At 36.1% G+C, this 26,518-nt stretch overlaps 1 protein-coding gene across 3 annotated transcripts in view; it reads left to right on the top strand.

Moving 5' to 3' along the window:
• The window catches only part of COPS4 (COP9 signalosome subunit 4), a 41,980-nt gene extending 19,818 nt beyond the window's left edge, over positions 1–22,162 (top strand). For 2 of the 3 annotated variants that reach the window (XM_007074740.3, XM_042984270.1), the window contains 6 exons: positions 2,634–2,787; positions 2,953–3,103; positions 6,757–6,927; positions 13,330–13,445; positions 15,554–15,638; positions 21,639–22,162. In XM_007074740.3, coding sequence (XP_007074802.2) covers positions 2,634–2,787; positions 2,953–3,103; positions 6,757–6,927; positions 13,330–13,445; positions 15,554–15,638; positions 21,639–21,772 — 811 coding nt within the window. In that variant the 3' untranslated portion in view covers positions 21,773–22,162. The remainder of the gene's footprint in view (positions 1–2,633; positions 2,788–2,952; positions 3,104–6,756; positions 6,928–13,329; positions 13,446–15,553; positions 15,639–21,638) is intronic. The other variant, XM_007074741.3, reaches the window with a different exon arrangement.
• Positions 22,163–26,518: the final 4,356 nt, after the last annotated feature.

Genomic DNA, 26,518 nt, shown 5'->3' with positions numbered 1-26,518 from the left:
GATGGAATAATTCTTTGTCATGGGTTGCAAGATGCTCAACAGCATCCCAGACCTCTGCTCACTAGATGCCAGTAGCATCACCGCCCCTAGTTGTGATAGTCAAAATGTCTGTAGACATTGAGACATGTTCCCTGATGGGCAGAACAGTGCCCAGTGATCTACAGTAACAGCTAGGAATGCAGAGTATGTGGTATTGATATTAGCAATGTGGTGGTGGCATTTGTGCAGGTATTCTTTGATTGCTCTGGTATTCTTAATGAAGTCAGAATCAGTCATCAGGGGGAAGTGTAGATGGGGTTGGGAGTGTCGAAGTTGAGGGAAGGCAGGAATATGAGAAAAAATTTTCTAGGAGAGTGAGACAGAGAATGGTATAGGAATATATAATATACTTGGTAGCATAAAGGGCTCATCTGAAGGTTGTAGTGATTGAAATGAGGTCATTCAGATTGGTTAGGTGTTTTTCTCCATCAGAGTTCAGCTATATGGGTGCAGGAAAGGAGTAGACAAACTTAGGTTTAACCAGAGTTAGGATTTTGGCCAAGTGTGACAGCAAAAGTGGGACAAGGGAGATGAATGCACATTCAAATCAATAATTACAATGATTGACCATAGGGCTTAAGCTATTTAGGAGTTAAGTGAGGCCATCAAGGGGAAAAAGAGGTAACAATGTAACAAGATCAGTGGTTTGGAGGTCACAGTGAGTTCAGTGGGTTGTTGGGTTTGAGATGCTAGAAGAAGTGAGATGGAGAAACAATTAGAAAAAATTAAGATGATAGGTTGTAACTTTTATTCAGTTAATCTTAACTTTTTGTTAAGTATTTTTAAAAACATCTATAGTGCTTAATGAAACATTCCTCCCAAGTATATTGTACAAGGAAGAAGACAGATGTGAGATTCTTGGTTACACTTTTTAAACACACTTCCCCTCTCAGTACCAACTGTGAATGACTTAAAAATGTTTCATCTGCTTCTCTACTTTTTTTACCAGGGAAATGAGGGATTCTTTTTTGGTCTTCATTAATATTTATGAAAGATGATAAGGCAGACACTACTTCAGGCATCTTGGCTTTTCTGCATTACTTACGAAATTATTAGGCAGTGATGCTCCTTGAAAAAGCAACCAGTTTATGAAAATGGTTTTGTTATGTAGATACTGAATTTTGCTTTCCAAAGCCTCTTGTTAATTTGGGTTTTTTTCTTTGATAGTTTGAAAAGGCTGGGCTTATTGGCTTTGGTCTTACTCTGTCTGGAGCATTTTCTTCCTAGTACAGGGCAATTGATTTATTTTCACTGGTAGTTGAAATAAATATAAAATTAGATACTGTTCTTTGCAGTGATGGGATTTATCATTTTGGTAGTCCTATAGCATTATCTTTGTGAGGATATCAGAGAACTGAAAATTTAGCCCTTGTTTTTTTTAATTTAGAAGTTTCCTAAACAAATTAACCTAAAAGTGATTAAAAGTAAAATCTGGATAAACGGTTGAGAACTCGTTTCTTTAAACTATGATTCATTCTGATAATTAAAGTAATACATTTAATAGATACACTTGGCGTAAAATTGAAAAATTGAGAAAAGTATAGTGCTATGTATAGCAGTTCGTGTAAATTCGAGTTGTGAAAGGAAACACTGTAGTGCCAAATGTCAGTAATATATGACTTGTGGAGAAAATTCAAATTTGTATAAAAAAATTTAAAAAGTAAAGAATTAATTTCAGAGTTGGGCCATGTAAATTGTAAACTCAGTTCTTGCCACATGGTGGCATCACTTTGCTGGCAATAAAAAAGATTCATTTTTCTCTAAGGCTTAATCATGAATTATGTGAGTTTTGAATTAGGTGAGGTGTTCAGTTGTGCATTTCTTGCATAAAACGTGGCTACTGGGATAAAGAAGAAAATGAAAACCACCTGGAATCTCAGTGCCTAGAAATAATTGCTATTACCATCTTCATACACATGTATAGAAATACTTTCTAATGGTGTCTTCCATGCTGTCTTATCCTATTTTTTGACTTACCAAAAACACATGATGACTATTTTCACGTAGTAATGATTATAATAACTATATATTATTATACCATCTTTATGTACCACAATTTAATTGATTATTAAAAATATCATAATAGGTGATTTCTAATTTTTTTCTTACATGTATTTATGAGTAGCTTTACAAATGAATATTCCTTGTACATATGTGTGCACATCCCTTATTATTTTCTTGCGATTTGTTTTCTAGAGATAAAATATAGTAGCTAAGGAATATATGCATTTTAAAAGATTCAAAGAATGATTGGAGAATATATTGCCAAATTGTTTTCCAGGATGGTTGTACTAATAGCCCCAGCACCAGTATACGGTGTACCCCTAAACTGGGCATTTTTTCTTTTAAGTTCTTTGACTGTGAGATTATTTGAGGACTAAAGGAAACTAAAATACAATGGAGCAATCATGATGATAAAATAAAAATTCAATAACATTTATTTTGGAAGTATTTTTTTAGATTTTTCTCTAATGCAGTAAAAATTTGATATGCTTATATTAACAGCATGTATGGAGGAAAAATACATTTTTTACCACTCCTAAAAATTTTCTTGATAAAATATTTAGCCATTATATTTTTGTGTTATATCCTAGGCAGTACAATGTAGATTATAAGTTGGAGACTTACCTGAAGATTGCTAGGCTATATCTGGAGGATGATGACCCAGTCCAGGCAGAGGCTTACATAAATCGAGCATCATTGCTTCAGAATGAATCAACCAATGAACAGTTACAGATACATTATAAGGTAACAGATGAGTTGATTTGGAATTAATTTTGTATTGGAGAGTCCTACTATACTGAGATATTCCAGATATCTGATAAATGGTGTTATGTATTAGAAATTCTCTCTTTTATTTTTTGCTTTGATTTTTAATTTTTCCCCCTAATTGAAACATTTTCCCTTCTGTAGGTATGCTATGCACGTGTTCTTGATTATAGAAGAAAATTCATTGAAGCTGCACAAAGGTACAATGAGCTCTCCTACAAGACAATAGTGCACGAAAGTGAAAGACTAGAGGCCTTAAAACACGCTTTGCACTGTACCATCTTAGCATCAGCAGGTAAACATGTAATTTGTGCTTTCATAAAGAGTTATCTTTGCTTAATAATTTCAGGTTTGTTATTATTGGAGGATTTAGTAAGGAATTATTTATTCTTCAAGGGGAGGTCTTATTACTACCATTATGGTAAATTTAGTTGAAACACTTTAAACAGTTAAAAACAGCAATAAAATAGATTGTTAACTTCAAAAATTTTTAAATATGCATGTATCAGTCTATTACCTACATGTGTTAGGAGTAATTACGAGAGAGAATATGGAGTTTAGTTCGCCTAATAAATAGATAACTTAAAAATGAATAACAAAATTATGTGAGAATTACATAAAGAGAAGTTAAAATTAAAATCTAGAGATTGATGATAATACACTGCTTTTGAGATCTTTTTTAACCTTCAAGCCTTAGTTTCAGATCTCACATTTATCCTTTTCTTTGGTAAATGTGAAAAATATTCTTTGTTCTCTTTTACTAAATTACAGCATGTACATCACTCAACTTATAAAGCAGAAAGGGCATTGAGGAGAAATGCTGGTAATTCTAAACTGGCTTTTCTAAATCATTTTTAGAATGTCTATTCTTGATCTGTGTTTGGTTGAGAGCCTAATGACGTGTTCACACTATGCATTTCATTCTTTATGAAGCAGTGATCTTACTTATTACATTTTTGTTACTGAAAAGGCAATACATAACGTGGTACTGCTTCCAGTTCTAATGAGCTTTTATCAATTACTTGTATTTCCTTCAATGTAAAAGTGTCTGTGTCCCCCCCACCTTTTTTTTATATAAGTGGTAGCATGATATACACACTTTGGCCACCTGTTTTTTTCCTGTACCTATATATCAGTGATCTTTAAATGTCAATACATATCGCTCATTCTTTTTGATTTTCTATTGCTTGGCTTTATCATAATTTATTTAGTCAGTTACAAACAGTGCTATAGTGATTATGCACATATATGAATACATGTATAGGTTAAATTCTTGAGTCCCAGGGTATATACCTTTAAACTTTGTATAGAAATTATATACCGCCCTTTAGTGTTACCTTCCAGGCAACAGTGTCCATGCAGACCTGATTTCTCACACCTGTATTATCAAACGTTTTCATCTTTGCTAATGGATGAAAAGGTAGTATTTCACTCCAGTTTTAATTTGCATTTCATTTACTAGGAATGCTCTTGAGCATCTTTTCATATGTTAAGAAAAATCATTATTGAAAAACCTGTATTTTTTTGAATGAATTATCTGTTTATGTTTATTAGCCAGGCTTTGAGTTTTTATCTTGGTGATTTATGAAAGCGCCTATATAAGAAATTTAACAATTTTTTCCCCAATTTGTTGTCTCATTTTTGGTTTTGTCTATGAAATTTTTGCCATGCAGAAACTCTTTATTTTTATACGGTTAAATATATTAATCTCTTTTTTTTATGGACTTTGGGTTTTGTTTACTTGCTTAGAAAGGTCTTTCCTATTCTGAAATTAGGTATTTTAAATTCCCACGTGTTTTCTTTCAGTACCCTAGTTTCCCACATCCTCAGATTCTGGTCTCAGAACCCCTTTACACTGAAAAATTGAGAACCCTTTCCTTTGCTTATGTAGGTTATATCTATTGATACTATATTAGCAATTGAGATAATAAATTTAAAAAATAATTCATTTAAAAGTAGCAATCATAAGTCCATTACATATAAATAAAAAGTGATATTTTTATCAAATAACTATATTTTCTAAAGTAAAAAAAGTTAAGAGAAGTTGTTTTTACATCTTTTCAAATCTTATCAATGTCTATCTTAACAGACAAAAACTGAATTTTTTTTTAAGCTGAATTCTTAAAAGTACTTCTGTATTCAGTCTGCTTTGATATGTTGTTTCAAAGGAAGTATATGAAGAAAATCCAGCTCACAGTGTGTAATTGGAAAAAGGAGGCATATTGATGACTTTTTCAGATAATTGTGATATTCTTTCATGCTACACTTAACTTGACCAGTGGTATGGTTTCTTATAGGTTAGTCACAGTGTGGCATCTGAAACCGTATCAATGAACTTTTTGCACCTTGTTAATGTTAAAGTCTTGGTCTGTCTTGTGCTTGAATGGATCCTTTACTCCATTTTGTATCATTATGTTTGGTTGTTTGGATACTATTGGTTCACTGAGTTATGCAATCCAAATATTGACATACTTTATTATGCAACATATAAAAATTACATTTGAATATATTACACCTGATCTTATCAAAAGAACCTTTAACTATTCGAAAGCTGTCAAGCTCATGGTGGCAGATAGAAGTTCTCTAAAATTCTGATTGTTTCTTAAAAATTCTAATTTTATCAGCGACAACAAATACTGTTGGTTGGACTTGATAGGCTTGCTTTGTTCATTTTTTAAAAAATATCTACCAAATACCCAAGTCTGAAAACCCATCATTTTGTCTGTTAGTCATTGTCTTACGTAAATGGTGTTCAGCTTGCAGGGTTTCCTTGGGACAACCATTGTTCTTCGGTTTGCAGCAGAAGTGCTTTACGTGCATTTCCCATTTTGTTGCACAGAATATTAAAAAGATGTGTTCTCATGTCGGTACTTAATAAAAATAACTCCTTTCTGCTGCAGGCTGTCTTTTGTTTTGACTGTTGAGTGTGTGGCACAATACAGTTCGTTGCCAGTGCCACAGCCTTGATTTGTGCGGTGGTGCCAGCTGTTTTAGCCGCCATTGCTTTCGCACCAGCAGTGTAAGTGCCAACACAGTGAAAAACGTAAAGGATGTTTTTATACTATTATAAAATAGCATTGGCTCACCGGCTGATCCCTTGAAGGGTCTTGGAGACCCCCTTTGAGAATTGCCGCTTTAGGCTTTCATATTTTACTTTGATGCTTCCTTCTAGGCACTATCTCCAACCACCACCCCCTCAACCCCTGCCCCAGATTAATCACTAATTTAGATTAATGTTGCCTATTTCTCACTTCAATTTACCTGCAAGTCTTAATCCGTTTGGATTTATTTTGGTGTAGGGAATGAGATAGGGAATTACCCTTTTTTTTTGTCTAAATGGCTATTTGACCTAGTATCTTTTATTAAGTAATCTTTTTTCCCCTATTGATTTAGCACATTACAGATTTCTAAATCTAGTATTCTGTTCCGTTAATTAGCCTATTTATGGATATACTAGTACTATGCTACTGGCATTATCATAGTATTATTGATTTTATTTTATTGATTATTATTTTATTATCTGGCAGGGCTACTCCCCCTTCATTACTTTTTTTTCCTAAATTTTCTTAGCTGTTTGTTATATTTGCTTTCTTTCGTTGTAGGCCATCATGACACTCCCTCCTTATGTATCATCATGAACAATGATGAATTGACAATATATATTAAATATAACCGACAATATATATTAAATAAAGTACCTTTAACAGAGTAACATAAAGCAAGGTTACATATTGATCAGTTGACAAAAACACTGTGTCCAGAGGCTCATAGGAGCCTAATCCTGTATTTCCCCTAGAAGTAGGAATTGGCAACAACTTTGTAGAACATAACTGCCACAAATCCCGAGAATTGGCTGTATATTTTAGTAGGCAAGAATGAAGTCATAACATAGTTTTTTATTGGGGAAATAGATTGTGAGAATATTTGATGCTCATTTGTTTCCCTTAGGACAGCAGCGTTCTCGGATGCTAGCTACCCTTTTTAAGGATGAAAGATGCCAGCAACTTGCTGCTTATGGGATCCTAGAGAAAATGTACCTAGATAGGATCATCAGAGGAAATCAGCTTCAAGAATTTGCTGCCATGCTGATGCCTCACCAAAAAGCAACTACAGCTGATGGTAATGATCATGTCTTATAAATATGTGGGAGCAAATATTTAGGTACACTCTAGTGAAAAGTGTGTTAAATTTGAAGCATCTTGATATCTTTCTATAATATTTTTATCCAACATTTGATGACCAAAAAAGGAATATTACATTGACTGAAGATGAGTGTAATATACAAATATGGGTTTGAATTATAAAAGTAGTCCTATTGGAAAACATATTGTAGAATAATGCATTTTTGGAAACTGTAAGGGCAGAATTACAGACCTGGTGTTTTAAAAACTCAAACCCTTCAATAAGTACCTTAATTAATCTTAAGCATCAGTTTGTAACAGAGTATAATTATCCAGTCCTATTTTAGATAGAGCAAAATTTGGCACAGTAATTTGCCTAAGGTTAATCAGGGTGAACGTTTTGCCTGTAAGAATAGAACTTGGTGTCGTGTTTCCTAGTTCAAGGATGTATTTGCTTAAGTCAGGCTACCTTTTCCGGAAAAGAAGTTTTTAATAAGTTGTCTGCTTATAACATCAGTTACTTTGTGTACATTTGTCTACAAAGGTTTTAAAGAAGCTTATAACAGTAACATACATAATAATAAAAGTAACACATAGACCATCAGAAACATGAAAAAGGTCAAGATAAACAAACATACAGATCTGTTAGACTCTCTTCCTTGGATTCAGTGTCATCCTATACCAAAGAGAATTTATCTATAAAGAGTCATTTATGCAGGGGTTTGCTGAAAGGTATTCACTTCACTCAGTCTTACTGGCTGGAGTTAAACCAGACCGCTGAAGGGATTATAGTGACTTCCTGTGGAATTTCTTTCATTTAATTTGTACTTTAAGAAACAAACTAATTGAGGGGGGCCTGGGTGGCTCAGTTGGTTAAGCATCTGACTCTTAGTTTTAGCTCAGGTCATGATCACACAGTTTGTGAGGTCGAGCCCCACATCAGGCTCTGTGCGACAGTGTGGAGCCTGCCTGGGATCCTCTGTCTCCCTCTCTCTGCCCCTTCCCCACTCACTCTCTGTCCTTCTCTCTCTTAAAAGTAAATAAACATGAAAAAAATAAAAATAAAAAATCAAGAAGCAAACTAGTTGATCCTTAATCCTTATCTTTCTTTCTAAAGGAGGTGTTTTTTTTTTTTCTATAGGATATTTGTTATGCAGATCCTCAGGAAAAATTCCTTCACAATCTTAGAGTTAGTTGTGATTCTCCTGAACAGTTAATTTTTATCTTATTAAACAAACTATAAACTTTTTTTTTTTGATCTTGGCTGCTAGGAAACTTATTAAATTTGTAACCCAACTGTAAATAGTGTGTGTGTATGTGTGTTGATTGTTGCTACTTTTAAATTCTCTTATCTTCTGTATATTCTTCTGAGCAGCTTTAAATTCTTTTTGCAAGAAGGTGTCTGACAAACTAGATAAAAGATAGATAAAAAGAAAAAGTTTCCAGAATTGATATAGTCAAGCCTCAGATTTGACTTTGAGTTTCTGTCATGAAAAAAAAAAATGTGAAAAGAATGTAATCACATGATTCTTTCCTAAAAAGAAAGAGACTCACTAGGACCTCTGAGGATGCAATGATTCTCAGATTTCTCATGTGGGACTATATAGAGAGGACAGGTGTTTTGTCATCTTCTTCCATGTTAGACCTTATTGCTTTCCTTATTTTAGACCTTATTGCTTTCCTTATTTTAGACCTTACTGCTTTCCTTATTTCTTTTGGGCATTTTTGTTTAATATTTTTGTTTAATGTTTATTTTTGAGAGAGAGAGAGAGACAGTGTATGAGTGGGGGAGGGGCAGAGAGAGAGAGAGAGAGGGAGACACAGAATCTGAAGCAGGCTCCAGGCTCCAGGCTGTCAGCACAGAGCCCGATGTGGGGCTTGAACTCCCAAACTGTGAAATCATGACCTGAGCTGAAGTCGGACACTTAATTGACTGAGCCACCCAAGCACCCATGGACATTTTTGTCTACTGGCATTACAACCATACATTAGCAATCTTGAGACGTATTTTTTTTTTCATTACAATTAATTGTTTTTTGGTATATTCTTGGAGTTGTATAACATTACTACTAATCTCCTTTCTGCTCAATAGATTTGCCTGTGTTGGGCATTTTATGTAAATGGAATCACACAATATGTAGCCTTTTGTGATTGACTTTTCACTTGGCAAAATGTTTATCCATGTTGTAGCATTTATCAGTACTTTATTCCTTTTTATTGCCAAATAGTATTCTGTTATATGGATATACCACATTTTATTTCTTCATTACTTGCTGGAAATTTAGGTTATTTTTACTTTGGGGCTATTAATAATGGTGCTATGAACATTCATGTACAAGTTTTTGTCTGGACACAGGTTTTTAATTCTTCTGGTTATACACCTAGGAGTGGAATGGCTGGGTCATATGATAACTCTGTGTTTAGTCTTTTGAAAAGTTGCCAGACTGCTTTCTTTTTTTTTTTTTTTAATTTTTTTTTTTTTAACGTTTATTTATTTTTGAGACAGAGAGAGACAGAGCAGAATGGGGGAGGGTCAGAGAGAGGGAGACACAGAATCTGAAACAGGCTCCAGGCTCTGAGCTGTCAGCACAGAACCCGATGCAGGGCTCGAACTCACGGACCGCGAGATCATGACCTGAGCCGAAGTCGACCGCTTAACCGACTGAGCCACCCAGGCGCCCCCAGACTGCTTTCAAAATAGCTGTTCCTTTTTATATTCCTGCCAGCTGTGTGTGAGGGTTCTTATTTCTCCTTATTTTGGCCCACATTTATTATCTGTCTTTTTGATTTAGGCATCCTAGTGTGTATGAAGTGGTATCTTGTCATTTTGATTTGCATTTCCCTTAGGTTTAATGATGTTGAAGAGTTCTTTTGTGTACTTATTGGCTATTTTTATATCTTTAGAGAAAAGTCTACTCAGATCCTTTTCAGTTTTTAAATTGAGTTATTTGTCCTTTTATTACTGAATTGTAGGAATTCTTTATATATTCTAGACCTGATCATTATCAGATGATTTGCCAATATTTTCTTCCATTCTGTGTGTTGTTTCTTCACTTTTTTGGTGGTGTCCTTTGAAACATTAAAGTTTTTAATTTTGATGAAGTTCAGTTTATCTGGGTTTTTTGTTTGTTTGTTTTTGCTGTGCTTTCAGTATCCTATCTAGGAAACCATTGCCTAATCCAAGGTCGTGAAGATTTGCCGTGTTTTTTTCTGTAAGTTTTATAGTTGTAGCTCTTACATTCATTTGAGTTCATTTTTACATATGGTGTTAGATAGGGGTCCAATTTTTACTCTTTCCATGTAGGTATCCAGTTGTCCCAGCACCATTTGTTGAAAAGACTAGAAGTTTCCCATTGAATTATTTTGGCATCCTTGTTGGCAATCAGTTGACCGTAAATGTGAGAGTTTATTTTTGGAATTTCAGTTATTTTCCTTTATTCTATATGCCTATCTTTATGCCAGTACCACACTATCTTGGTTGCTCTTTTTTTTTTTTTTTTTTTTTTTTTTTTAATTCATTTATTTTGAGAGAGGAGGAGAGAGCACGAGTGGGGGAAAGGCAAAGAAAGGGAGAGAGAGAATCCTAAGCTGGCTCTGTACCATCAGCATAGAGCCTGACACAGGGCTCAAAGCCACGAACCATCAGATCATGCATGACCTGAGCCAGAATCAAGAGTCAGATGCTCAATCAACTGAGCCACCCATGTGCCCTTTGGTTGCTCTGTAGTAAGTTTTGAAATCAGGATGTGCAAGTTTTTTTGTTTGTTTTTTTTTTGTTTTTTGGTTTCTTTTTTTCCGATGTTGTTTTGGCTTCTCTTTGAATTCTAAAATCAGTTTAGAATTCTCTTTGAATTCTAAAATCAGTTGTCAGGACACCTGGGTGGCTCAGTTGGTTAAGTGCCTGACTCTTGATCTCAGCTCAGGTCTTGATCTCAAGGTCTTGAGTTCAAGCCCCATGTTGGGCTCCATGCTGAGCATGGAGCCTACTTAACAAAATTTGTTGGGGGGGTGCGCCTGGTTGGCTTAGGTGGTTCAGCGTCTAACTCTTGATTTTGGTTCAGGTCATAAGCTCACAAACTGTGATGATCTCACAAACTGATCTCACAAGCCCCATATCAGCACAGAGCCTGCTTGGGATTGTCTTTCTCCGTCTCTCTCTGTCCCTCCCCGATTTTCAAAATAAATAAATAAACTTAAAAAAAAGTTTTTTTAAATTAAAATCAGTTTGTCAGTTTCTGCAAAGAAGCCAGCTGGAATTTTGATAGGGATTGCACTGACTCCATAGACAAACCTGGGGACTGTTGCCATCTTAACAGTATTAGGTCTTTCTATTTTCCCATTTATTTAGGTCTTTATATTTGAAAGTTGCTAAGAGAGTAGATCTTAAAAGTTCTCACCACAAGAAAAAAATTGTTTGAGGTAATGGATGCTATATGAACTTATGGTGATAATCATTTCACAGTGTGTATATATATCAAATCATTATGTTGTATACCTTAAACTAATACAAGTCACATCTGATAAAGGGTTAGTATCCAAAATATACAAATAACTTAACAAAATTCAATACCCAAAAAACAAATAATTCAGTAAAAAAATGGGCAGGAGACATGAAGAGACATTTTTCCAAAGAAGACATACAGAAAACTAATAGGCACATGAAAAGATGCTCAACATTACTCATCATCAGGGGAATACAAATTAAAACCACAATGAGATATCACCTCATATCTGTCAGAATGACTAAAATTAACAACACAAGAACAACAGATGTTGATGAGAATGCAGAGAAAGGGGAACCCTCTTGCACTGCTGGTAAGAATGCAAACTGGTGCAGCTGCTCTGGAAAACAGTATGGAAGTTCCTCAGAAAGTTAAAAATAGCACTACCCTACAACCCAGCAATTGCACTACTCGGTATTTACCCAAAGAATATAAAACTACTGGGGCGCCTGGGTGGCTCAGTCGGTTAAGCATCTGACTTCGGCTCAGGTCATTATCTCGCGGTCCGTGAGTTTGAGCCCCACGTCGGGCTCTCTGCTGACAGCTCAGAGCCTGGAGCCTGTTTGGGATTCTGTGTCTCCCTCTCTCTCTGACCCTCCCCCGTTCATGCTGTCTCTCTCTGTCTCAAAAATAAGTAAACGTTAAAAAAAAATTAAAAAAAAAAAGAATATAAAACTACTGATTCAAAAGGAATACGTGTCCACTGATGTTTATGGCAACACTGTCAACAATAGCCAAAGTATGGAAAGAGCCCAAATGTTCATCGACTGACGAATGGATAAAGATGTTGTGTGTGTGTGTGTGTGTGTGTGTGTGTGTGTATTACTCATACACCGGAGTGAAATCTTGCCATTTGCCATGACGTGGATGGAGTTAGAGAATATTATCCTAAGTAAAATAAGTCAGAGAAAGACAAATGCCATATGACTTCATTCATTTGGAATTTGAGAAGCAAAACAGATGAACATGGGGTGAGGATGGGGGGAGAGAGGCAAACTAGAAAAACAGACTCTTAACTATAGAGAACAAACTGAGGGTTACTGCAGGGGAAGTGGGCGGGGTGGGGGATTGGTTAAATGGTGGTGGGGATTAAGGGGTGCACTTGTTGTGATGCACACAGGGTGGTGTATGGAAATGAGGAATCACTGGATTGTACACCTGAAACTAATGTTACGCTGTATGTTAACTAACTGGAATTTTTAAAAAATTTGAAAAAAATCCTTGTAATTAAAAAAACAACAATATTATATGTCAATTATATCTCCATAAAACTGGAAAGGAAAAAAAAGAATTGGGTGAACCTAGCAAGTCAGGCACCTTCAGAATGGGGCCTTGTGTCCAGTACTTCATCAGGCCTTATATTACTTCACTTAAGGGAGGATGCTATGGCTGATCTCTCATGGTTAGCTGGCCCTACCTTCCAGACATTTCTCATCTTTGCATCATGGTAAGGTACTTACGGAGTGCCCAAAAGAAAACAGGTATTTCTACTGAGCTGTACATGCACTGACTTTATCAAGCTTGTGGAACATGTTGCATGGGGGTTTTGCCACTTCTTGCTAACAAAAGTTTGTGCTCCTACCAAGAAAAGTAAAGTTAATCAATCTGACAGCTACCATAAGGAAGTAAAACTTCAAACCTTAAGGGTTAAATCCATTCAGCCGGTTAGTAAGTATTTGCTGGTCACTCATTTTCTAAATATGTTATTTGTATTTAATTGTATACTATTCAAACTCTACTAAATAAGGCATTTTCCTTACTTTTAAAATTTCGTAAGAGGAATAAAGACAATGATTATGGGTTGTTATGTGCCTAGAAGTTTTTAGAAAAAAAGGATGAGTATTTTAAAAGCGTAAGACAAGTCTCACTTAAAACTGTCTAATTTATATTTATTTAAGGTTCTAGCATCTTGGACAGAGCTGTTATTGAACACAATTTGTTGTCTGCAAGCAAATTATATAATAATATTACCTTTGAAGAACTTGGAGCTCTTTTAGAGATTCCTGCAGCTAAGGTATTTTCTTGTTTCTAATATATAAAAAAAGAAGTTAAGAGACTAAACTATTGATGTAGTAAGAAAATATGTAATTGATAAATACTGGCAACTGCAATAAAAATACACATAAAAACTTCAGGAAAATGGAAATAAATTATTTGAATGTTACAATAGTACTGTAATGGAATTGTCTTTGTTTTTTGCTTCTTTTAAACTGTATTTTATGATATAAGGAACCAGAATGAAAATCTTAAAGGGGTTTTGGGTTGTGATACCCATTTCGAGTGGTGTCTGTTTAAATCCAGTTCATTGTAGTTTCTGATTTCTGACAAACTTAAGATTTTGATACATGCCTTACTTTTTTCTGCACTGGATTGACTTACAGGTTAAATATTTCATCTCTTTGAAAGAATGACTATGGTAATTCTCCAGGCTATTCTCTTGTAACTTTTCTGCTTGATTTATCTTAATTTGACTGAGTTACTAGGAAATTAATTTCATTTTTAGTTACGATAAGAGTTTGATTGGCTGTGTACAAATACCAACAAAGTACCAATAGTATGTAGAGGGTATTTCAGGTATCATTTACAAAACATTCTCTTAATTTTAAATAAGAGTAAAAACAAGCAATCAACCTTACATTTACCTAGCTTGCATACCTTACAGTCATGTAGTAATGATTACATCCCCTTTTATCTGTTGAGAAATTTTAATTTAGAATTCCTAACATGGTTCTTTTACTTGTGCATATTTAATACACAGTACAAGAAGTGGAACAATTTGGGAACCAAAGCTTAAGTTACCATTAAAAGATACTTTTTCTTAGGGGCGCCTGGGTGGCTCAGTCGGTTGAGCGGCCGACTTCAGCCCAGGTCGTGATCTCGCGGTCCGTGAGTTTGAGCCCCACGTCGGGCTCTATGCTGACAGCTCAGAGCCTGGAGCCTGTTTCAGATTCTATGTCTCCCTCTCTCTGACCCTCCCCCGTTCGTGCTTTGTCTCTCTCTGTCTCAAAAATAAATAAACGCTAAAAAAAATAAAAAAATTAAAAAAAATAAAAGATACTTTTTCTTAGGCTGACACTTAGGGAAGTGAATATATATTTAACAATAAATGCTAGTCACAGTCTGTTTAGGATTAATCATGAAAATGGTCAGAATTACTAAAATGACTAAGTCATAAGCCAGTTTTCTTACATATAATAAACATGAAACGTGTCTTTAGGAACTAGGTAGAAGACCTTTTGGTTCCCTTTAATTGTCTTTTAAATCCTCTTTTAATTCCTATTTATTTATAATTTGTTAATGAATGATTGCTTTTATTTTTTTAAGTAATTGCTCTACACCCAATGTGGGGCTTGAACTCTTAACTACAAGATCAAGAGTCGCATGCTCTACCTACTGAGCCAGCCGGGCGCCCCTTAATCTCAAATCTCAGATTTGAAGATCATTCCTCCTTATAATTTTTTCTTCAAAAATACTACTTTCTTAAAGAATTTATTATTATTATTATTATTATTTTTTAAATGTTTGTTTATTTTTGAGAGAGAGACAGAGTGTGAGTGGGGGAGTGGCAGAGACAGAGGGAGACCCAGAATCCGAAGCGAGCTCCAGACTCTGAGGTGTCAGCCCAGAGCCCGATGCGGGGCTTGAACTCACAAACTGAGATCATGACCTGAGCCGAAGTTGGACACTTAACCGACTGAGTCACCCAGGCACCCCACTTTGTTAAAGAATTTTTTAGGTGATAAACACTGTGAAAATTTAGATGAAGTAAAAGGAAAAACTACTTTGGGTGTTCCTGTGTATGCATGTCAGTAAGAAGAAAAATTGTTAGTTTGATTTTAAGCAGAGGAAAAAGTTGTTAAGATCACTAGATTCTCGTCCAAAATCTGACAACAAGAAAAACATCCCAGTTAACTTAAAATAACCGATTATACCCAGGGAGAATTGGGGAATAAAATAGGCAGCTTTACTAGATTCACTGTTGTAATGGACAGCAGATGAACGCATATGAAAAGCGTGTGGGTAGCTAAACCAAGAGATTTCAGTTCTTTTATACGTGAGTAACTAACTGTTGGATATGATAATTAAAGTTTGTGAGAATTTTTTTTTTATTTTCTTTTACAGGCAGAAAAGATAGCATCACAAATGATAACAGAAGGACGTATGAATGGATTTATTGATCAGATTGATGGAATAGTTCATTTTGAAAGTAAGTTTTGCTTATTTCTGTCATAATGAAATGGCAGTAAACTGTTGTATATTTGTGATTAAGACACGTTGAACAATTTCCTTTAACCCAGCATATTACTACTAGAATGAGCTCATTTTCCAAAGAAATCATTTAGAATAATTTTTATGAGCTTATATTTAAGAATCTATTTAATATAGCATTTTTTTATGCTGAAGAAAAATTGGAAGATGGAATCGTCTTACCAGTTTTTTCATTTACCCATCAAACATAGATTAACCACATACCATGTATCAGGCATGTGGAAATGCCAGTTGATTTCCTCTTCAGCAGCTCATTAAACTAGTAGAGGCAGACAGATAAGTTGATCTCTTGACTCTCTCATTGTGTATTACCTCCTCAGCCCCTATTCCTACCTCTTTACACCCTGGACCTTCCTATACCTGGAACTGTTCTACCTGTAAAGTTTCAATTTGAAATGCCCCATTCTCACAACGTTTTTCCTGTCTTTCTAGCAGTCTGTGTCAGTTACTTCCACTTTAGCTCTTCCTTGACTACCTTCGAGCCTCCAGTCCATTAACTTTTACTTTTTTCCAGTCAGCTCAGCCCTTTTTTGTCTTTACTACTCTTTCCCATCCATGGATTCCATGATTCATTATTCCAGTTACTGTTTCACAAATGCCCTAGATCACTTGCCTGTTAACTTTTTGTTCTGGCTGTCCAGCAAAACTTCAGCTGTGATGAACCCATTCTCCATCTTTTTCATTCCAGTACGTGAGTAGCTAACTAACATTGCTGGAGATTGATACCACTGCAAAGTCAAGGTCTTGGGTTCTCAGCAGTACCTGGGATTCTTGATACATTTCTTTAGGCTACTCTTCTTTTCTACTCTGCAAGGGGTTATTTCAGATTTCATTTTTCTTAAATCTCTGACTTTTCTCCTTCATTCTCAGCGGCAAACCTTGTTTCATATTTCACAGAAAAAAAAATCTGTCAGGGTGAAATTAAATTAACTTCTTTATCTGATTTATAAAACTTCCGAATTTTACAGGAACCTGGGTGGGTCAGTCGGTCAAGTGTCTGACTTCAGGTCAGGTCACAATCTTCGGGTGTGTGAGTTTGAGCCCTGCGACAAGCTCCATGCTTACAGCTCAGAGCCTGGAGCCTGCTTCAGATTCTGTGTGTCCCTCTCTCTCTCTGCCCCTCCCCTGTTTACACTCTGTCTCTCTCTCAAAAATAAGTAGACATCAAAAAAAAAAAAAAAAAAAACCTTCTGAATTTTAAATATCATCTAGTTCTACCTTTTCCTTCTTTGTGTTTTGCTGGAAATGTTTTCTGTCTTCCTTTCCAGTTTTTCTCCTTGTGCTTTGGCTCCCTTCTTTGACTGTTGCCCCTATCCCTCAAAAACAGGTTTTTAGGAACCTAAAATTAGCCATTGTTTTGTCAGTTTTCACCCTTGCTTGCTCTGTTGGCTTCTTTCCATCAGTATTTAAACATACTTGGCTGTGCACCTGGTAGCTCAGTCAGTTCTAAGTATCTGACTCTGATCGAAGCTCAGGTCATGATCTTGCAGTTCATTAGTTCAAGCCCCACGTTGGGCTCTGCGCTGGTGATGCAGAAGCTGCTTGGGATTCTGTCTCTCCTCTCTGCCCCGCCCCTGTGTCTCTCTCTCTCTCCCTCTCTCTCTCTCTCTCTCTCTCAAAACATAAATAACTTAAAAAAATTTTTTTTAATATTTAAACTTACTTGGGTCTCTCCCATTTTAACAAAAAGACTTTTATCTTTCAGACCTCATTTTAATTTTTTAGCATTATCGAATAGCATTGATCCTTTACTCCTTTTTGAACTGTCCCCACCACCCTGTGCCATCATGGCTTTTGTCGTCTCCTTCACCCCCTTCTCCTGCTTTCCCTCCTCCTCCAGGTATTCTTCCAGTCCTCTTCGTAGATTCTGTAGTGCCTTTAAATATTGGAGTTGCTTAGGGCTTATTCCCAAGGCCTTTTCCTCCTCACTCTACTAAATTTCCTTGGTAATCTCATCTGTTCCCATTGATTCAGTTGCTATCTTTGTGCAGACAATGCTCAGATTTGCCTTTCTAGTGTAAATTTCTCTTCTGAGTCCTAGACCTAGTGGTGCTAATTGCGTGCTAGGTATTTTCCACCTGACTGATTGTTGGACATCTCAGAATGGACATATCCAAAACTGAATTCACCATGTCTCCTTCCTGCCCCCATCCCACAACCTGCCAGGCAACCAGCCAACCAGCCAAAAGCTACATTATTCACTTTCTCCAGCATTTCTTATCCTTGACCCCTCTTCTTCACTGCCCAGAATCCTTTCAGTTTTACCTCCTGCGTGTATCTGGAATCCACATACTTATCTTCATTTCTTACTGTCACTAGCCTATTGTGAACCCTCTCCCACCTTCTGGGCTTTTTCCCTCACATCTACAATTGCTCCTTTCTAGTCCAGTTGCTGTAGTATAGCCAGAATGATTGTGATCTTTATTTTTTTTTAATGTAAACAAACAAAACAAATATAAAAAACAAATTGTTAGGTCATGTTACTCTCTTCTTTGACACTGTAATGAATGGCTTCCCCATGGCTTATAGAACAAAGTTCTATGAAGTCAACAGGTGCTGCCTGATCTTTATAACTTTCTAATCCAACCACATAGGTCTTTTTGTTTCTTTCTAGCACTGTAAATTCCTTCCCACATCAGACATTCTGAAATACCCACTTCTCTCCACCAGCATCCTCTCAGCTATTTTTGTTCCCGTGTCTTAGTTTGAGCAACGTAAATTGGTAATGATTTTCCTGACTCTCCAGGTTAGGTATGGCTTATAGTTCTATATTCTTTGGTCACTCTGAATTTCTTCCTAGCATTAATCAGTTATTTTCATTTCTGTAACCATTTGTCTAAATGTCTGTTTTTGCTTCCCAGCTAAGCTTCCTGCTGGTAGATATTAAGTCTCTTTTGTTCTCATCGTATATGGAGCATGTGTTCCAGTGCCCCACACATTCTTAGTGGGAAGTAAATAAGTATTGGAAAAACAAACAGTACATAATGAATAGTATAGCAGACGTGTCACCAAGTGAAAGGACAGCTTGATAGAGTAATATTCTTTCCAGTTTTCTTAGATTTAAAGAATTGCCATGAAAAATATGCTCATAATAACAAGTATTGCAACTATAAATAAAGATAAGAGTTCATCATATCTTTCCTCCCCCTCGCATAACTAGTACTAATCTAAAGCTTCTATATGCTTATATAGATATGTGAAAAACATAGTTTTTTTTAACTTAAAAATAATTTTAAGCACACAGTGTTCTACAGACTTTTTGAAATAATCATGCACATATTTTCAAGTCAGTAGACATAAATCTAATTTATTTGTTTTAATAGCTATGTAGAATTTCATGGGGTTCAACTGTTCACCTATTGATGAACATTCAAGTGGTTTCCTTGTGCATATCTTTTTATATGGTACACTTACTTCTATAGAACAAGGTCTCAAAAGTGATAACATTCCATCAAAGGACATATGTATTTCGATCCTTAATGGATACTGCCAGTTTGCTTTCCAGAAAGGTGTAGCCATTTGCACTTTCACCAATATGAGGAAATGAATGTTCAACAGCTATATATTGTTCCTCTTTTTATCTTTTGCTAATTGTGGGGGGAAATACTACATTATTGTTTTAATGTGCATTTCCTTGGTACTGGGGAAGTTTAATATCTTTCCATGTATTACTGGCCATTAGCATTTCCTCTTCTGTGGAGTTGATACTAGTTCTGGTCTGTTTCTTTCCTGGCCCCACACCTCTCCTTCAGATCTCTCAGCATCAATTTGCTATAGCTTTTGGTTTAATCATAATTTAAACTCTTTTTTGTTAATGTGTACAAATATTTTTTACCATTCTGTCAGTTGTGTTTTTGAAGTAAGGTAATGCATACCATAAACACAGTTTAAAATTCTTATGCAGCCAGGGGCGCCTGGGTGGCTCAGTTGGTTAGGCATCCGACTTCAGCTCAGGTCATGATCTCACAGCCCGTGGGTTCAAGCCCCGCGTCAGGCTCTGTGCTGACAGCTCAGAGCCTGGAGTCTGCTTCGGATTCTGTGTCTCCCTCTCTCTTTTCCCCTCCCCTGCTCATGCTCTGTCTCTCTCTGTCTCAAAAATAAATAAAAACATTAAAAAAAATTTTTTTAATAAAAAAATAAAATTCTTATGCAGCCAAATATGTCACTTTTTAATTTTATGGCTTTTTAGTTTCCTGTATTAATTTAAAAGGTCTCACTTACCTTGGGGTAAAACTAATATTTTTCTAAAATTTCTTCTACTATTTTTATTTACTGTTTTATATTTAGAAATTTAATCTGTCTATAGTTCATTTTTGTATATAATTTTAAGGTATGGGCTAGTTTGTCTTTTTTTAAAGATGTACTGTTAATTTGCAAGTGCTATTTATTAGGTAAAACTTACTTTCTGATCTTTGACGTATATTAGCTTCCACATGTATGTTTGGGTCTCTTTCTGTTATCAGTTTCTTTCCACTGATCTGTAACAATATGGTAATAAACAAATTTAGACTAAATCTTACTGTTGGAAAAGCATCTCCTACCCCTCTACTAATGTATTTTTGTTGAATTGAAGTTCACATAACATTAACCATTTTAAAGTGAACAATTCAGTGGCACTTAGTATGTTCACAGTGTTTTGCAACCACCCACCCTACCTAGTTCCAAAACATTTTCATCTTCCCAAAAGGAAATCTTGTGCCCAGTAAGCAGTTACTCCTCATTTCTCCTCCCAGCCCCTGGCAGCCACAAGTCTGAATTTTATCTCTATGGATTTACCTATTCTGGATACTTCGTGTAAATGCAGTCATACACTAAGTGAGCTTTTGACTTCTCTCACTTAACATACTGCTTTTTTCCTTTTTAAGGCTGAATAACATTCCACTGTAGAGATATCCTACAGTGTTGCCACTGTTTTTAATTTGCAAAATTCTCTTGACTGTTCTCAAACATCATTTCTTCTGTAGTTAATAACTTTATCCTATGTAGAAAGCAAAACAGAGATCAGGGTGATTATCTTTGTAAGTTTTTAAAATGTATATATTGATAGGGAAGGACTGTTATTTTTATGATACTGCATCTTTCCATCTGGGACCATGGTTTGTGTCTAAAGTTATTTTATGTCCTTTATTAAAATTTTTTTATTTTAGTTTTTTTCATTAATTCTGTGCCTATTTTGGTAAATTTGGTTGCTATTTTGAATTGATGTTCCCCAAGTTTATCATTTCTTTCTTTCTTTGTTTATTTATTTTTTGAGAGAGAGACAGAGTACGAGCAGGGAAGGGCACAGAGAGAGGGACAGAATCTGAAGCAGGCTCCCGGTTCTGTCAGCGCAGAGCCTCATGCGGGGCTGGAACTCACGAACTGTGAGATCGTGACCTGAGCTGAAGTCGGATGCTTAACCAACTGAGCTACCCAGGCACCCCTGAGTTCATCATTTCTAACTGTATATTGCTGGTATAGAGGAAAACCTTGTGTTTTCATGATGAATTTTTTTGGTTTTTGTTTAATCATTAAAATATGTGTCCTTCACAAGAGTCAAGTAGAGACAGTTTTGACTATATAAATAGATTTGCTTTCTCCAGTAGGTGGCAGTGTCTTGTGAATCACGAAAAACTGGTGATGAGATGGCTCAGTGAGGCTTTTATTGTGGTGGTTTTTGTGACTGAAGTGCTTTGATTGGTTGGTTTTATTTTGTTTTCCTGAATAATAATAATATGTATCTACGTGTATGTGTTTTGGTTTTGTTTTATACCATGTGCCAGTAATTTGGGTATTTTCCTTAATTATTGCTTAATTAGCTTTAACTTTATTAGCCAAGATTTTCAGAAGAAACCTTTAAAATTAATACTACTATAAATTATCTTTTAACTCACATTCCATATGAATATATGGAGTAATGTATGGAGTAAACTCTGTACGTTGTTCTTTTTTTGTTTAGCACGAGAAGCCCTGCCAACGTGGGACAAACAGATCCAGTCACTTTGTTTCCAAGTGAATAACCTTTTGGAGAAAATTAGCCAGACAGCACCAGAATGGACAGCACAAGCCATGGAAGCCCAGATGGCTCAGTGAATCCTTACAAAACTTCTGTGCACACTACATCTTTTTCAATGTTGTACAGATTAATTTCACTGTCTCTCCAAAGCATTTGCATCATGACCTTACGTATTTCAATCCCTTTTATGCTGGATTCCATTTAAAGAAGACATTAGAACAGAAAGTGCAAGCATTTAAAAATATGTAGTTACCATATATTCAGGGTCTCTATGTATCAAGCTAACTCAAATGTTTTGAAAGCTTTTTCTTTAAACAGAGTAAGTGAAATATCTGTGGCTAAAAAGTTTGGGATTTGTGATAACTTTGTAGTCATGTAAAACTTAAGTGCTTTGTGCCTCTCCAAATGTGGTAATTCTAATAAATGGAGAAGTGAGCCAAATAAAAGTAGTACTTTGTTTCTAATTAGTGAATGGTGTTTTGTTCATTTTTCCTTTCAATTCAACAGACATCGATTTATACCATATGCTAGAAATGCAAAGACAGACCGTAATGCCTGTTCTCCACGCATTCAGAGTCACAGAGCCGATGGATGGTATGTGTAATACTTGTAGTTGCACCAAGTACTAGATCACATGGGGAGGAGCTTTTTGGGTAGCAGAGAGATCAGGGAAGGCCTCTCAGGATTATTGCAGGCTAGCTTTATAGGGAAAATGGGGAAAGGACTTCTTAAAAAAATTTGTGGGCAGGTTACAGTTTCAGCTCCAACATGTGAAGAGCTTGGAGGGCCTGACTCCATTTTCACAGTAAGAAAAAGGCTGAACCGGCTGCAAATCAATGGCTTCTCTTATTTCCACCGGAGAAAAGACAGGCAGGTAGAATCGCAGTTGAGAGAACTTATTGGGAGCAGAAGCTTCTGGAGCAGTAACTGATATGAACCGTGAAACGGTAACTGACAAGTTACTGGAGGCTGAGTGTAAACTAGCTGGAATGTTAAAGCCCCCTGAGGGCCCACTCTTAGGAGAACCCCTACACTTTCTAGGATTCATCCCCAGGAACCCCATCAGAGTCTCAGGAGTATGATTGGGATCCCCTTGTTCTTCAGGCAGGGCAGGGGAGGGGAAAGTAACTATTTTGAAATACACCTGGATGATTTTCCATGACAAAGACCTGCCCTAAGGAAAAATACCATTACCAGAGCCTTGTCTGACATGGGGCAAGTGCAGTTATACAGTTCTAGCCCTCTTGAGTCTTCTTGTGTCATGTAAGAGAAGGTGGCGGGAGGTTTCTGAAGGTCACAGCCCAGGGACTCAGATAAGTAAAAAACAGAGATCGAATCAAACATTATAGATTGCTTCCCAAATCTGTTCCATCAAACGGGGCTCCAGTGTAATAATAGTGGAATTCATGAGCTGCAGGACACACTCCTTAAGAAAGAAGTCTTAGGTAAACAATACAACAGGGAAGAATACAAACGAAAATAGAGGAAACAGAAGTCTTTGACACAGGTATAGCAAACATTAAATGCAACCCAGCTCCTACTCAGATTAATATAAAACCTTATACTAAAAGGCTAATTGCCTCAGTTCCTATTACCTGATACATTATGTCTGCCTTTCAACCAAAAAACTGCAAGGGGCACAATGAAAAAGCAAACAAACAAAAACAACACAATTTGAAGACACAAGTCCAGCATCAGAATCAGGTGTGGCAGGGATGTTTGAATTAATTAGACCAAGAATTTAAAATAGCTATGATTAATTTGCTAAGGGTTTTTAATGGGAAAAGTAGGCAACGGGCAATGTAAGTAGAGAGATGGGTGATGTAAGTAGAGAGGTGAAAACTAAGAATTAAAAGGAAATGTTAGAAATAAAAAACAAATGGAGATGCCTTTGATAGACTAATCATCAGACTGAACACACCCTGAAGAAAGACCAGTGAGCTTAAAGATGTGTAGGTAAAAACTTCCCAAACTGAAATGCAAATAAGAAAAAAAAAAAAAAAAAGAAAAAGAAACAATATCCAACAACTATGGGACAATTATATAAATGGTAACATAGGTATAATGGGGATACCAGGGAGAAAGGAACAGAAGAAATATTTGAAACAATACTGGCTAACAATTTTCCAAAATTAATGATGGGGACACCAAACCACGGACCCAGGAAGCTTAGAGAACAGCAAGCATGATAAATACCAAAAAAAATCTACACCTAAGCATATCATATTTAAACTGCAAAAAAACAAAGACAAGAAAATCTTGAAAGATGCTAGGGGGGAAAAAACCTTTTTTGTAAAGGAACATGAATGAGAATTATACTGGATTTCTTGTCAGAAACCATGCAAGCAAGAAAACTGTAGATATTTAAGATGGTGAAAGAAAAAACTTACCAATGTAGGATATTAATCCAGCATAATTATCCTTTAAAAGTGAAAGAAAAATAAAGACTCTCTGAGGAAAAACTAAAGAAATTTGTTGCCAGGACACCTGCCTTACAAGAAACGCTAAAAGTTCTTCAGAGCAAAGGAAATGATACTTGGATAAAGGAAGAGCATCAGGGGACAAATAGATGAAGGTAAAATAAAATCTTTAAAAAAAATTTTTACTTGGTCTAATAGATAACTTTGTTCAAACTAACAATGGTAACCATTTTTGAATGTTTATACTGTATGGTAAGTAAAATAATTGACAACAATGATGGGAGGCAGGAATTGGGAATATTCTAAGATTCCTGCACTACCCATGAAACAGTACAGCGTTATTTAAACATGAACTTAGATTACTTGAAATGTATATTGCAAACTGGAAGGCAACTACTGTCAAATTTTTAAATATATATATATATATATATATATTTGATATTCTAAGAGAATCTACAAGCTAAAGAAAAATCATATGATTGTATCAACAGGCACAGAAAAAAAAACAAGCATCTGACAAAATCCAACACCTATTCATGATAAAAACTCTCAGGCAACTAGGGATAGAGAACTTCCTCAACTTGATAACATTTACAGAAAAACCTATTACTGACATCATATTAATGATGAGAAACTGGGCACTTGGGTGGCTCAGTAGGTTAAGCATCTGACTCTTAGCTTTCGCTCAGGTGCTCAGGTCATGATCTCACAGTTCATGAGTTTGAGCCCCAGGTCGGGCTCTGAGCTGTCAGCTCAGAGCCTAGAGCCTGCTTTGAATTCTGTATCTCCCTCTCTCTGCCCCTCTCCCACTCATGCTCTGTGTCTCTCTGTCTCTCTGTCTCTCTCTCAAAAATAAACATTTTTTAGTATATGTGCTGCCGAAGCGAGCACAAATAAACATTTTTTAAAATAGTGAGAAAATAGATTGCTAGATTATTTATTCCTAAGATTGAGAATCTACAAAAAATCCTGTGGCTAACATCATATTTAATAGAAAATAGATTACCAGTATCTTTCCCCATAAGATCAGGAATAAGGCAAGGATGTCTACTCTCATTCCTACTCAACATCATACTGAAAGTCCTAAGAATGCAATAAGACCAAAAAAGAAATTAAACTTATACAGATTGGGAAGGAGGAAAAAACGGTCTTTGTTCACAGTTGACATGATTGTTTACACAGAAAATCCCAAGGAATCAGGAAAAAAAAATTCCTGGAACTAAAAAACAATTATAGTAAAGTTGTAGAATACAAAGTTAATATACAAAAAAAGTCCATGGCTTTCCTATATATGTCAATGAACAGTGGAATTTGAAATTTGGAAATGTATGTGTGTTGAACGTAACGAAAATAGGGAATTATATGAGTGAAGAAGTGGCAGGAGGATAGGCTAAAGAGGTAAACTGAGGCTATATTATGAAGGACCAGGGAAAATCTGGGGTCTTTTTTCAGAATGTTCATAGTTTAACTTGTGGCAGGCAGTTTATATGATGGAGTGGAAAGATGGTAATGGGAGCGGCAGTTACTAGAGGCAGGTAGACTAGTTCAGGAGCTATGTGCCTGATTTTCCAAAGAGATAATTAGGGTTTGAACTACATTCATGGCAGTGAAGATAAAGAGAAGAGGTCAGATTGATTCATTCAATAAATGATTTGAGTGGGTATCTAGCAGGTGTCAGGCATTGTTCTAGGCACTAGGGATATAGCAACAAACAAAATAGGTCATCCATTGGGGGTGTCAAGTGGAATTTAAGGGACAGAAGCCAGTGTCTGATTAGATCTGAGGATAAGGGAGAAGGGTGTGATCAGACAACTCAGGAATCACCGATGTTTGGATTTCTCATCTTGAACATTTGAGTAAGTGGTGGTATCGTTTGACATGCTGGGTAGAGAGAAGGCCTAGGGGACATCCAGATGGACTTGGTTAGTAGGCAGCTGAAGAGTCATTTAGAACACCAATAGTAAGGTGGGGAGATTGGACATACAGTCCTCCTTGACTTATAGGAGGCAGCTGAAGCCTTAGGAGTAGATGACACTAGGAAGAACGTGAGCTATAAAATGAGCGGATCCCTGATACAACCTTGCAAAGCGCCACAATCTATGAGGTGAATAAAAGAAGGGGCAGAGCACTCCAGTTTGCTGAGCTTAAGGTCCAGGTGCCTTTACATTTTTTTAATTTTTAAAAAATATTTATTTATTTTTGAGAGAGAGAGAGAGCATGAGCAGGGCTGGGGCAGAAAGAGAGAAGGGGGCAGAGGATCTGAAGCAGGCTCTGTGCTGACAGCCCAATGCAGGGCTCGAACTCACAAACCATGAGATCATGACCTGAGCCAAGGTGGACGCTTAACCGACTGAGCCACACAGGTGCGCTGTAGGTGCCTTTACATTTTATCTCTCTGAAATT

Source organism: Panthera tigris, chromosome B1, assembly GCF_018350195.1.
Source record: "Panthera tigris isolate Pti1 chromosome B1, P.tigris_Pti1_mat1.1, whole genome shotgun sequence".
Classification (NCBI taxonomy): Eukaryota; Metazoa; Chordata; class Mammalia; order Carnivora; family Felidae; genus Panthera; species Panthera tigris.
Note: the sequence above shows the minus strand (reverse complement) of the source record. Positions and strands in the feature narration are given on the sequence as shown.